Source organism: Dipodomys spectabilis, unplaced genomic scaffold, assembly GCF_019054845.1.
Source record: "Dipodomys spectabilis isolate Male_0828 unplaced genomic scaffold, ASM1905484v1 ptg000231l, whole genome shotgun sequence".
NCBI lineage: Eukaryota > Metazoa > Chordata > Mammalia > Rodentia > Heteromyidae > Dipodomys > Dipodomys spectabilis.
In genome coordinates this window covers 4,079,430-4,091,028 of record NW_024870908.1, presented here as the reverse complement: position 1 = coordinate 4,091,028, position 11,599 = coordinate 4,079,430, and the positions used below count along the sequence as shown (strand labels likewise).

The following is an 11,599-nucleotide window of genomic DNA, read 5'->3' as shown; positions in this document are numbered from 1 at the left end:
CTCTGCCTCAGCTGCACTCCTGGTTGGCTTTCTGGGGGCAGCAGAGGGCTGGCTACAGGCTGTCAGTGTGCCAAAGCTCCCACACTGGCCGTGAGGGAACCCCCTCCACCGCTCATCCGTGCCCCCCTTTCCCTGCCCCCTCCTGCAGATCAGCCTCCTTCCCACACAGGCTTTGCTTCCCCTCTCCCCCTTCCAAACCCCTCCTCCTCCATCTCCCAGGGGCCTTGGTAGATAGGACACTTGTTTGCGCCCAGAGCAGCAGATTTCCGAGGTGGACCAGGTGAGGGCAGCCGCTGGCCAGCTGTGCCTCTGCTGAGCTCTGCCTCACTGGTTCACCTGTCAGATGGGTCGTGTATTTCGTAAAGAAGCCACTTGCAGCAACGCATTTCGTGGGCCAGGACCCCGCCGCTCTCCCCTCATTCCCTCAGCTCCCAGGTGCTGGCAGGAGGCAGCACAAGTCATTCCCGTGCAAGACACATTGAGCAATGGGGAGCAGAGGCGCCTGTGGGCCCGAGGTCAGCCAGGGTGTTGGAAGAAGGCTGGGGAGAGGAGCCTGGATGAAGCTGACCACAGGGCCAGGGCCTGCTGGGTGGGAAGGAACTGGAGAGGGTTCAAATCCTCCCCTCCCCATCTGAATTCCTTGTTTCTTCCTCTTCCCCCTTCACCTTAGCCCCTCACGCCTGCACAGTACCCCAAAGTCAGTCTCTAGAACTCACCCCAGGCTGATTTCCCAGTTATGCCTGGCCTCTAGTTTACCCCACCCCCACCCCCAGCTTCCCCCTGCCACTCGGACCTGTGCTCACTCCATCTGACAAGTCCCCAAGAGCTTCCTGCACAGCCTTCTACACACCAGAGAAGGTCACTCTTCTGTGCAAAGGCCCCTCCCCAGAGCAGCGCCCCACCCCACCCCTATTCCACCCTCCTCCCTAGCTGTCACCTGTCCCTACTTACACCAGGCTGTCCTCAGCCCTGGGCCACTGAACCTCCAGCATGGGAGACAGCCTCATGTGTAGCTCAGTGGCCCCGAGAACTCGGCCCCGATGCGCTGTGTCCTCAAACAGGGACATTTACCCACCACCCACCATGCCAGTGATCACCTTCATTTGGGGGGGGGGGGGAAACACAGATGCCTCACTCCCCGACCTTCAGCACACAGGGAAGCTTACACGAGCACAAACACACAGAGCTGTGCGCAAAACAGACTTTATTGAATAGAGAAAGGTGGCTGGCGGGAGGCGCAGCCCGGTCACTAACCCTGTGTCCCTCTCCATTCGTAAACTGAGACTGAGGGGATAGCAGGTCCCTTTCAGCTCTCAAAGCTTGCAGTTCCAGAACGTTCCTGAACTGAAAAGATGTGGCCGCACAGAAAGCCCTTTATACAAAGGATTCTGCCAAGTGAGAGAATCCAGCGGTCACCGTGGGGGCAGAGCCGGCCGCCAGCCAGCCAGCCAGCACGCCTGAGCCAGGACAGCCATCCAGAGACGTTGAGAAGCCAGGGGCTTGGGAATTGTGCCGTGTACTCAGTGGCCAGGCCCCTGGGAACACAGGGGAGAGGAAGCCAACACCAGCGGGAAAGGGGACCACCTTTGACCTGGCCACCCCACGGTGCACGGCCAGTGACAAAACAATCTATAACTGAATGGCTGTGGCTACACACACACACTCATCCCCCTACTTCAAATAAGTATCCCTGGCAAATGATGTCTAGTCTTCGCCCCACAGGGCTAGAACGACCAACGGCATCCACGAGTAGACCCTCCACGCAGCCCGTGTGGCTGCCCAGATCAGTTGGGCTTTTGCCTATCCTGGCCAGATCATCAGCCTGGCTTCAAGACCCACCTCTCGGTGCTGTCAAGCATTCCTGACTACATACGGACTGTTGATTGCCCCAATGATTGCTATTTTTAAATCCCAATGAAAACCAAAGCACACAGCAAAGAAAGCCATAAGCATGCACACACTGGAACTAACTACGGAATCCCACACTGTCGCTGCCAGGTGCAAACAGCCAGCTCTGGGTGACTGCTTAAAAAAGAAAATGAAAAAAACAAAAACAAAAACCAGCGCAAAAGACCCTGGGTTCAAGCTCCCAATATCAAAGGAAATGAAAACGATCAGGTTTTCTTCTTGAGGAGGAAGCCAGGCTCCAGGATCACTTTTTTAAAAAGGATCTATAAGCATTTCTTAACACCAGTGTGAAAGAACTCCATCGCAACCCTCACCAAACGTCCATTTCTCCATCAATTTCTCGCTTTCCAAGGCTGACTACAAGCGGAATGCACAGTCTTTCTGGAAGGATGGGTGCAGACCAAGGTCTTCTTTTGTGGTGCTGGGGATGGCACCCAGGGCTTCTGGAATATTCAGCAACACTCTTCCACTGAACCACACCCCCAAACCCTTGTTTTTCTGAGACAAGATCAGTGTATCCCAGCTTGGCCTTTAAACATCCGGTCCTCCAGCCTCAGCCTCCCAAGTGCTGGAATTAACACAAATGAATCACCATGCCCGCCAGAGAAAAGTTCTGTGTTTAAACAAAAGACCTCCCTTTCCCAGAATGCCGCCCTGCACCCATCTCCATCCCCACCTGAATGGGCGGGCCTGGGACAACTGCAGGTGTCCAGAAACTAGACAGCGAAGGGACAAAGTTTCAGAGAAAGTAGCGATTAGCCCCAGGGATGGGGGGGATGGTGGGGAGGATGGGAATCCGCTCCTGTGGGAACACTTGTCCCAGATGGCAGTGACACTACCACAAAGGCACTGAAAGCCAAGCCCCTCCTTCCAAAGACAGCCCGGGGGGGGGGGGGGGGGGGGGCGCGAGGAATTTCCCCGGGGAAGTCTCAGTAGGCCACAGGCCTGAGGATTTTGAATCTCCAATTACAGGAGGGGATGGGCGGGCTGAGCCCAACAGCTAGGAAAATACTACCAGGGACCCACCCCAGAGCTAGGGGGAGCAGGGTGGCCCTTCCACTCAGCCACCAGGGGGCGCCTCTCCTTTTTAAATGCTTTTAATGCTTTTCAGGTGGGGAGAGCGTGTTGCGATGACGGGAGGCTGTGCTGGTGGCCGCCAAGCCCCTCTCCACCCCCCATGCCTACCCTCCCCCATTCCCCTCTCCTCCTCCAGGAATGCCGCGTCCCAACTGGAAGCCCCATCGCATGATAGAATTGTCGTCATGGCCGGGGTAGCCCTGCCTCCTCCTCCCCCCAAAGTCTCCCCCAAACCCGGGAGAAGGGTCGTGCGGGTCCCCTAGTTGCTGACGACATGCCCCGACCACGTCTCATGCTTGGTGCCCGGTGCCAGGTGAGTGATGACCACCTCTACAGCCTGCAGCTTCTCGTTCTTGGGTGGGATGGAGCACATCTTATAGGTGACCTCGTCGCCTTCCACCGGGACGTACTCCCCTTCCACACTGCAGGGGGGGGGGAGTTTACAAAGAACAGTCAGAGCCCATCCAGGAAAGCCCCACAGCATCCACCCCAAGTCGCCAGCCCCCCACTGGCCGGGATAGGCGCGCAGCTGGCTGACCGGAGCCGTTTGCAAGGAGCAGCCATTCCGGCCCTTCCAACGGGGCGCCACGGCTCTGCCTCACTGGCTCCTTGGCCGGGGACCCCCAGTGGGTGTTCACACCTTGACTGTACCTGTGGAACCCGTGGCCCCATGAGAGGAAGACCCAGGGAAGCGAGGTGGATAACTAGCCCCTGTCCCCAAGAGTCCTAGGGGACTGTATCTCCGCCCCTGAGCTCCCCAAGAAAGTTCCTGTCAGAGCCAGGCGTGGCGGGACACGCCTGTAACCCCAGCTACTCGGGAGGCAGAGCAGGGAATGAACAGTTTCAAGACCACAGGGTGTCTGGAATCCTAGCTACTGAGGAGAGGCTGAGATCCAGAAGCTGCTGGTTCCTTCCAAGCCCAAGGACACACAGGCCGCCGCAGCCCAGCTCCCTGAGGATTCCAGACACTCAGGAAGGAAATCAGTGAAGTAATGACAGCGAGGGTCCAGCCCCAAACTTCCTTCCTGGAGCCGAGGAACTGGCATCCCTGCCTCCACAGACTGCCTCCCACCGAGGGACACCGGAAGTGGACCCACAGCCCAAGGCAGAGCACACAGATACTGTCTACCACGGACACCAGGGTGGTGTCCCCCCCCCACATACACGGCCACGCCAGGCAGTTGAGACAGACAGGGCTGTACAGGACTATCCAGACCCCACCCCAGCTCCCATCAGCCCCAGCTACCTTATGTCTGCCCACGTGATGCCCAGGCACATGGACATGCAGCAGAGTGACCACTCACTGTCCCCGCCCAGCCCTGCCACCGCCGACTCACTCAGAGATGTGCAGGAAGATGTCGGGGCCGCCGTCAGCTGGGGTGATGAAGCCATGGCCCTTGGACCTGCAGAAGCACTTGCAGACTCCTTTGTAGACAGGGCCCTGGGATGCCCGCACCGTCCTGCCACAGAGCGGGGAAGGGGCAACGGGCAAGCTTGTGGCACAGACTCCCACTCTTTTTATTTTTGGTCGGTCATGGGGCTTGAACTCTGGGCCTGGGCGCTGTCCCTCAGCTCTTCAGCTGAAGGCGAGCGCTCTACCACTGGAGCCACAGCGCCACTTCCGGTTTTCTGGTGGTTCAATGGAGATGAGAGTCTCACGGACTTTCCTGCCCAGGCTGGCTTTGAACCTCGATCCTCAGATCTCAGCCTCCTGAGTAGCTAGGATGACAGGCGTGAGCCACCGGCGCCGGGCCAAGCCAAGCCACCTACTCTTGCTGGGGCAAACCCGTGGCACCCCGCCCTGCTCGCGGTTGAGCCCTGGGGGGTGCTGGCTGGCTTGTGCGCGGCAGGCGTGGGAGGCATCCATCTGGGCAGACTGACAGCAGTCAGCCTCTGCAGAGCCTAGCCCGGCACGCTTTCCCAGGCCTGTTTCCCATGTGGGGGCAGGGAGCTGAGCTAGCGGACCTCTGAGCCTCCCTCCTGGCCTCCTTCCCAGTCTCCCTCCTGGCCTGCCTCCCTCTCAGACTCACGCGGAGAAGGTCCTGGTCCGGCGGGTGGGCAGAGGGCTGGGGACCACGTTGCCCCGATGTGGAGAAGGTGACCGGTCCCGGCCCCGAGGAGTGTCCAGCAGCCCGACCGGGGCCTGATGCGTGGGGGGCTGTGGCGGCGGGGGAGGCTCAGATGACATGGCTGACCTGGAGAGAAGGGAGCGGGGCAGCGTCACGCCGCGCTGACCAGCACTCCGCCTCCCGGGCTCAGCTCCGGCTGGAGAAAACAGGGGACCTGGCTTGGAGCCTCGCCCTACCAGCTCAGGCACCGGCTCTGGGCTCCTCCGGCAGTCGCCAGCCTCCTTCTAGCACAGTGGTGCAACAAGATGGCAAGGTGAATGAGCTGATGAGCACCAGGGGTCACGCCTGCACTCCTAGCTACTCAGGGGGCAGCTGAAGATCTGGAGGACTGAGGTTCAAGGCCAGCCTAGGTAGCAAAGTCTTCACTCCATCGCCAAAATAGCCAGCAAAAGGCAAAGCTGGAGGCGTGCCTCAAATGGTAGAGCACCAGCAGAACAAACAAGTAGAGCAAAACATGAGACCGTTGAGTTCATACCCTACCCCCTCCCCCAAAAGCAGGTGGCCCCAAGGCAAGACCGCAAGAGTCCCCTCTATATCCCACGCTCTGACATAGAGATGACAGAGCACGCTCCGGGGCGGGGGAGGCGGGGAGGCAGAGACTTGAATGCTAGACACCAAGGCCAGGAACCAGCCACCATGAGGAAAGCAATGGGTAAAAGAGGGCACCGCGGCCAGTGAGTGCTTCTAGAAACTTCCAAAACCCATATACTCTTAAGAGGGCCTCCAGGAGTGGCCCAGCCGGCCAGCCCCACGCCCCATCCCTTGGTGACCTGGGACACACTGGGGATCTGGCCACCACAGCCAAGGTTAAACAGGGAAGCAACGCAGCCCGGGTATCCAGCCCTGGGCTAAGCCTTTCCCTGTCCCTGACTCAGTTTCCCCGTCTGAGAAGGGGCCAGCCAAGTGAGAGTTGCTAAGCCTCTGATGAGGGATACACGCCCAGGGGAGAAGGCTGACTGTCCCAGGACAGAGGGGCAGGGGCAATGTCACATGCAGACGTAAATCTGAGCTCTCTTTGGGGGGTGGGGTGGGGAAGGCATACAGGGTTTGAACTCAGGGCCTCACATGAACTAAGCATGATGATTTACCACTTGGGCCAAGCCTCCAGCCTTTTCTTTTGCTTTTTTATTGTTGCTTTGTTTTCCAAGATAGGGTATCACATTGTTTGGTTTTGGTTTTTGACCAGGGGCCAAGCCTGAACTGAGATCCTCCTGATCTCTGCCGCTCGAGCCGCTAGGATTACAGGCGTGTACCACCAGGCCCAGCTCCAAGCTGTCTTTGACACATCCCGAAGTCAGTGGGAAAAAGTAAAAGTCTATTCCTGGATACTTTTTGCAAAATCCACCCCCAGCCCTGCCGCCTTCCACGGGCCTGAACGCCCATTCGCCCTTTTGGGTAAGTCACTAACTCCGAGGCCCCGGGGTCCAAGTTTTCACTAGATGACCCGGCAAGCCTTCCTGCTGTATGGTCCAGGGCCTCGGGCAGTGGGGGAAAGGGCACCCCTCTCCTCCCTATCTCCTCCACTCGGTCCCCCCTACCCGGCAGCCCCCTCCCGCGGGGGAAGGCGGCCGTGGCCTCCTGCAGGAAGTCACATAGCTACCTCCTGACCCTCTTCTTAGCTGCTGCTGCAGCCGGGCAGGACCGCGAGTCCAGGGAGGCCCCCACCTCGGAGAGGCCCCAGCTGCTGGGCTGGCGGTCTAGGCCCCCCCCAGCATGAACAGGTCATAGAGTGCTAGAATGTTCCAGTTCCCAGAGTTCTTGGAAGGAAGCTATCCCAGAGAAGGAGAGGAAAAGAACCCAGGTCCTTCCAGGATGGCGGCAGAGACCACCATGGCCTCCTCCTAACTGGAGCCTCTTGGTTTGTTTTTGTTTTTCTTTCCAACCAGCTGTGTGATCTTCAGTAAGTTGCCTAACTTCTCGGGGCTTCCACGTCTGCTTCTAGTCAGTGGGGATTACAGTACTCCCGACTCTACTCAATCACCATGAAGCTGAACCACAATAATACATGCCAAGCCCTGGGCGGACCATCCACCCACTAACTGTCAGCTCTGACTGTCCATTTAATAGTCACCATGAAGTCACTCAGCCGGTCAGTGTGTGCCGGTACCAGAATCAGGTCCGTGTGGCCCTGGAGATGCAGGGCTGAGCCTGGCACCAGAGAGCAAACTGTGAACGCGTCCAGAGCCTGCTGAGAGGTGGGTGTGGGAGCGCACGCCCCTCATCCCAGCCTAAGGGAGCTAAGGGAGGCGGGGCCTCAGTCCCAGGCCTTATCCAGAACACAAGGAATAAAGGGATGGGAGATGAATGGCTCCCGTGCCCTAGCACCTGCCTTACCAGCACAATCCTGGCCCTGAGTTCAAGCCCCAGTGCCACCACCAAAAACAAGCACACAAAGCTAGCAGAAGTGTGTGACAAGCAAGCGGGCAGGCAGCCTGAATGAAGGTGTTGAGTGCGGCTGGGGCTGGGAACATTGAGTCATTTGGAATGCGGAGGGAGGCTGTCCCGGGCCTGTGCAATGGCCCTGGGGTCAGGGTCACATGACCACGCAGCGCACAGGGTGATGTGAGAAGCAGGAAGTGAGCCCTGTTGCATCATCCGCTGCTCTCAGGGCCCTACACAGAGCTGCCCACGCACCCCCCACTGCCCTCCGGTGCCCCCACCCATCCCTCAGGGGTGAAGCGGGAGTCTACTTATGTCACACTTACATCCCTCGCCACAACCTTGGCTGCATGGGGTCTGGCTGAGAATACAGAAGAAACAGGCAGTCAAGGAATGGGGGGGGGGGGGGGTCCTGGGAGAGCCAGCCTCCCTGGCAGTGGTGGACGCAGCTGGCCAGCCGGGGCAGCAGCCCCAGGGGGGCGGGGCAGGAGGCATGAATGGCCGCGGTGTCTGCAGGCTCAGCAGGTCAGAGTCTGGCTGTGAAAACAACCCAGCTCCACGGGCCAGGAGGCTGCTGGGGCCACACACTCAGGGCTGGGGGGGGGGGGGGGCCCAGCCACCCCACCCTGCCGGTGGGGCCTGCGGGAGGCTCTAGGGCCGGGCCCAGCATGGACCCCCAGAGTGCAACCAGTTCTGAGTAAGTGTCACCGCCCTGGCGGGTCGTGAGTTCAGGGCTGGATGCACACGTGTGTGAGGCATGCCTGCACAGGTGTGTCTACGGGGCTGGGTGTGCACACAGGACACACGCACCCACAGGCTGGCGGGAGGGCACCCCTTCCCCTGAGCAGCCCCTCGGTTCTGACAGGTGCCAAGCCAGAGCCTGGGGAGGGAGGGGCTGAGGAAGCCACGCCCTCCCGCTGTCCCCAGGGGAGGGGGATGTCACAGCGTTCACCCAGAACAGAGAAGGGGCTGGGAATTTTCCATAACCCCACCCCCCACTCCAGCTGCGGCTAGAAGGTTCTGGGGACTCCGCAGAGCAAACCAGTCTCTGGCCTTTCCAACCCCCTCGTGGGGTGAGCACCCTTGGGGCCCTGGCCCCTTTCCTAGAAGGCGAGATGGGGACGGGGGTGCAGGGGGCGGGGAGGAGCGGGGAGGGCTCCATTCCAAGTTGTTGGATGTTTTATTCCTAAGCGAAGCCATCACCTGCCTTAAGCTCCTTCTACAGAATCGGGGTGTCCTGTCTCTCCTGGGTTTGTGCCTGGGGAGGGCCACAGCTGGACACCCCCAGCCCAGGCGGGGGGGGGGGGGGGGGGGGGGGGCTCTCTCAGGGCAGGGGCACCGGGAGGGGGGGGTGCAGTGGGTGCAGGGCCTCCCGGCTCCAGGCCAGGCCGGCAGACAGGACTGGGCGGTTTACTCACTTGACAGAGGGGGGCCTGAGGCTGTGTGGGACCCCTGCTGGGCGGGGCCTGGGATTCTGGGGGAAAGAAAGGCTGAGTCCCAGGAATGGAACCAGGGCCTCGGACCCGCTGGGCACCCCTCTCCCCTGATGCACGCTTCAGCTGTCTGGGACGAGGTCAGCCTGCTGCTTGCTGGCTCTCCTCTCCCCCATACGCCCCCCCCCCCCGTGCCAGGCCCCTGAGTCTGGCAGGTGGGCAGGTGGCGGGCGCTGGCCTCGGGGGTCAGGACGTAGCAAGGTTGCCAAGTTTCCCAGTGTCCCCGAGTCTCATCTGGAAACGGGGTGAGAGTCCCCAGCCGGCCCCATGGCCTCCCCCAGCCGGGCGGGACGGCCTGGGAGCCAGTGCGGAGGGGGGGGGGGTCAGTGGGGCTGGACAGAGGGGGCCCCGGGGGCGACCAAGGCCCGGAAGGAGCCTCAGGCTGAGGCCGGGCGCAGGGCGCACAGGGCGGACGCGGCCACACTGGGCTCCATTGTTCCGGGGCGAGCAGGGCGGGAGGGGGCGAGGGTGGGGAGGGGAGGGCGATGCCAGCCTCCCCCCTCCACTCGGCCCCCCGCCCCGCCCCCGCCGGCCGGTCAGCCCCGGGGCGCGCAGTCGGGCGCGGAGATCCGCGCTCACTCAGAGGGACAAAGAACCGCAGGTCCCCTGGGGGGGGGGGATTGCCTCCCCAAACCCTCCCACTCGGCCCGGCCGGGCGATCTGACCCCCGGGCACACCGAGACCGCCCCCGGCCGGGGCGGGGCACCCCGACAGCCGGCCCCGCGGCTCGGATCCCGCGGATCCCGGAGCCCAGCGAGGCCCGGGCCAAAGCAGGGGCGCGGCCCGGAGCGGGGACCCACCTTCCACCCGGACCCTTCGCTCAACGCGCGCGCGGGCGGGGGGGGGGGGGGGGTGCGGGCGCGCGGGCGGCGAGGGCCGGGAAGAGCGAAGCCCGAGGGAGGGGAGGAAGGGGGAGAGGGAGGGGAGAGGAGGGGAAGGGAGGGCAGGGGGAGGAGACGGCCAGAAGCCGCAGGAGCCCGGCTGAAAAGTTTGACACGGCGCGTACAAAGGGGACAATAGTAGGGCGCGCGCGCGGGCGCCGGCGTGGACTTGAGCGGACTGCCCCCGGGCACAGGCCGGGCTTCCGCGGATCGGCGAGCGGACCCCGACCGAGGTCGCCGGGCTGAGAAGGGGGGGGGGGGCATTGTTTAAAAAGAGAGAAGAGGTCGGGACTAGCCCGGCTCCCGGCACTGCGCACGCGCGCGCGCGCACACACACACACACACACACACACACACGCGCGCGCGCGCGCACACACGCACGCACGCGCGCACACACCCCTTCCTGCCCGGAAAGTTGCCTGTGCGTCGCCGAGACCCCCGCGCCCCCCCGCCCCGCACGCAGGCCGCGCCCCGGGGGGGCTCCGGACCGCTCCCCCCACCCCGCACACGCCCACATCACCCCCCCAACACACACCACCACCCCGCGAGCCCCGACGCTTCCTTTCCGAACCCCACACACACGCACGTCGCGTTTCCGGCCTTTGCAAACCCGGGCTGCGGGCGGGGGCTGCGGGCGCGCGGGGGCTGCGGGCGGGGGCTGCGGGCGGGCGGGGGCTGCGGGCGCGGGCTGCGGGCGGGGGCTGCGAGCGGGGGCTGCGGGTGGGCGCGCGGGGGCTGCGGGCGGGCGGGGGCTGCGGGCGGGTTCGGCCCCGGGAGCACCCCCCCCCCCGGCATGGGGCGGGAGCGCGCCGCGGCGCCGCCTCCCCCAGGCGGCCACTCGCTGGGCGCCCGGCCGCCGTCCCCGCCGCCCCGGCCTGGCCAAGCCGGGGTGAGCTCCGCCCCCCCCGCACGGCGCCCCCCCGCACGGCGCCCCCGTCACCCCGCGACGGCGGAGGGGAGGGCTGGGCGCGGCCCGCACCCGCTCGGGTGGACGGCGGGAAGCGCCGCCCCGACGGCAGCCTCGAGTCCCTCCAGCCGCGGCCACCCGCCGCTTCCCGGGGCGGGAGGTCCCGCGCAGGCCCCGCGCCCGCCGGTGTTTCCCAGGGGGCCCCGAGGCGCCTGCAGCCGGGGAGCCCTAACAATCCCCACGAGGAGGTAGGGAGACCAGGGCACCGGGGGCCCCCGGGGCCCGGGCTCCCCAGCACAGCCCTCCCGAAGGTCGGGGAAGAAGCGGCCCGCCCTGCGACTCACCCGGCTCCACCAGCGACTCCGCTCCGACTGCGGGCGCCGCGCTGGGGAGGGGGCGTGACCGCCTGGAGGGCGGGGGGCGCGCGGCCACGCCCCCGCGCTCCAGGCCAATGAGGACACTTGTCGGAGCCAGGGGCGGAGCCGGATGGGAGGGCGGTGCTCTTGAGGCCACGCCTCCATGCGCTCTAGACCAATGAGACCCCGGGACGGGGCCAGGGGCGTGGCCGACGAGGCGCGCGGAGCCCGGGTTAGGGGGAACCTTTGTGTTGGCGCCTAGCGGCCGGGAAAGCGGGTGCGGGGCGGAGATTCGGGGAGTAGAGCAGCAGGTGCGGGGCGGAGAAGCGCAGATGGGGGTTAGGGACGCTCGCGGCGAGCCCCAGCTCTGTCGGAGCGTGGAGAACCGGGTTGCTGCACCTGTGTGTGTCCCTCCCCCCACCAGCACGTCGGGCCTGGCCCCCACCTGCCCCTTGACACTCCAGATAAG

General features: G+C 63.7%; 1 protein-coding gene across 2 annotated transcripts; it reads right to left on the bottom strand.

Annotated features, from left to right (window-relative positions):
- Positions 1–1,187: 1,187 nt before the first annotated feature.
- Positions 1,188–11,171, bottom strand: Carhsp1 (calcium regulated heat stable protein 1). 2 transcript variants are annotated; one of them, XM_042698401.1, is made up of 4 exons: positions 11,119–11,171; positions 5,016–5,180; positions 4,323–4,445; positions 1,188–3,407 (listed from the first exon to the last, which is right to left on the bottom strand). In XM_042698401.1, the coding sequence occupies exons 2-4, from the start codon at positions 5,171–5,173 to the stop codon at positions 3,245–3,247; spliced, it is 444 nt and encodes a 147-aa protein (XP_042554335.1). In that variant the 5' UTR covers positions 5,174–5,180; positions 11,119–11,171; the 3' UTR covers positions 1,188–3,244. The 2 variants fall into 2 exon arrangements, with proteins under 2 accessions (XP_042554335.1, XP_042554334.1); XM_042698400.1 differs by lacking the exon at positions 11,119–11,171 and adding an exon at positions 5,291–5,495.
- Between the last annotated feature and the right edge of the window lie 428 nt (positions 11,172–11,599).

What these genes read in the sequence shown, in the direction of transcription:
- Carhsp1 (XM_042698401.1), bottom strand. Translation starts at nt 5,173, where the DNA reads ATGTCATCTGAGCCTCCCCCGCCGCCACAGCCCCCCACGCATCAGGCC. An exon ending in CGGACCAGGACCTTCTCCGC is followed by an intron (nt 4,446 to 5,015) that starts GTGAGTCTGAGA and finishes GCTCTGTGGCAG; the next exon opens with GACGGTGCGGGCATCCCAGG. An exon ending in ATCTTCCTGCACATCTCTGA is followed by an intron (nt 3,408 to 4,322) that starts GTGAGTCGGCGG and finishes CCCCCCCTGCAG; the next exon opens with TGTGGAAGGGGAGTACGTCC.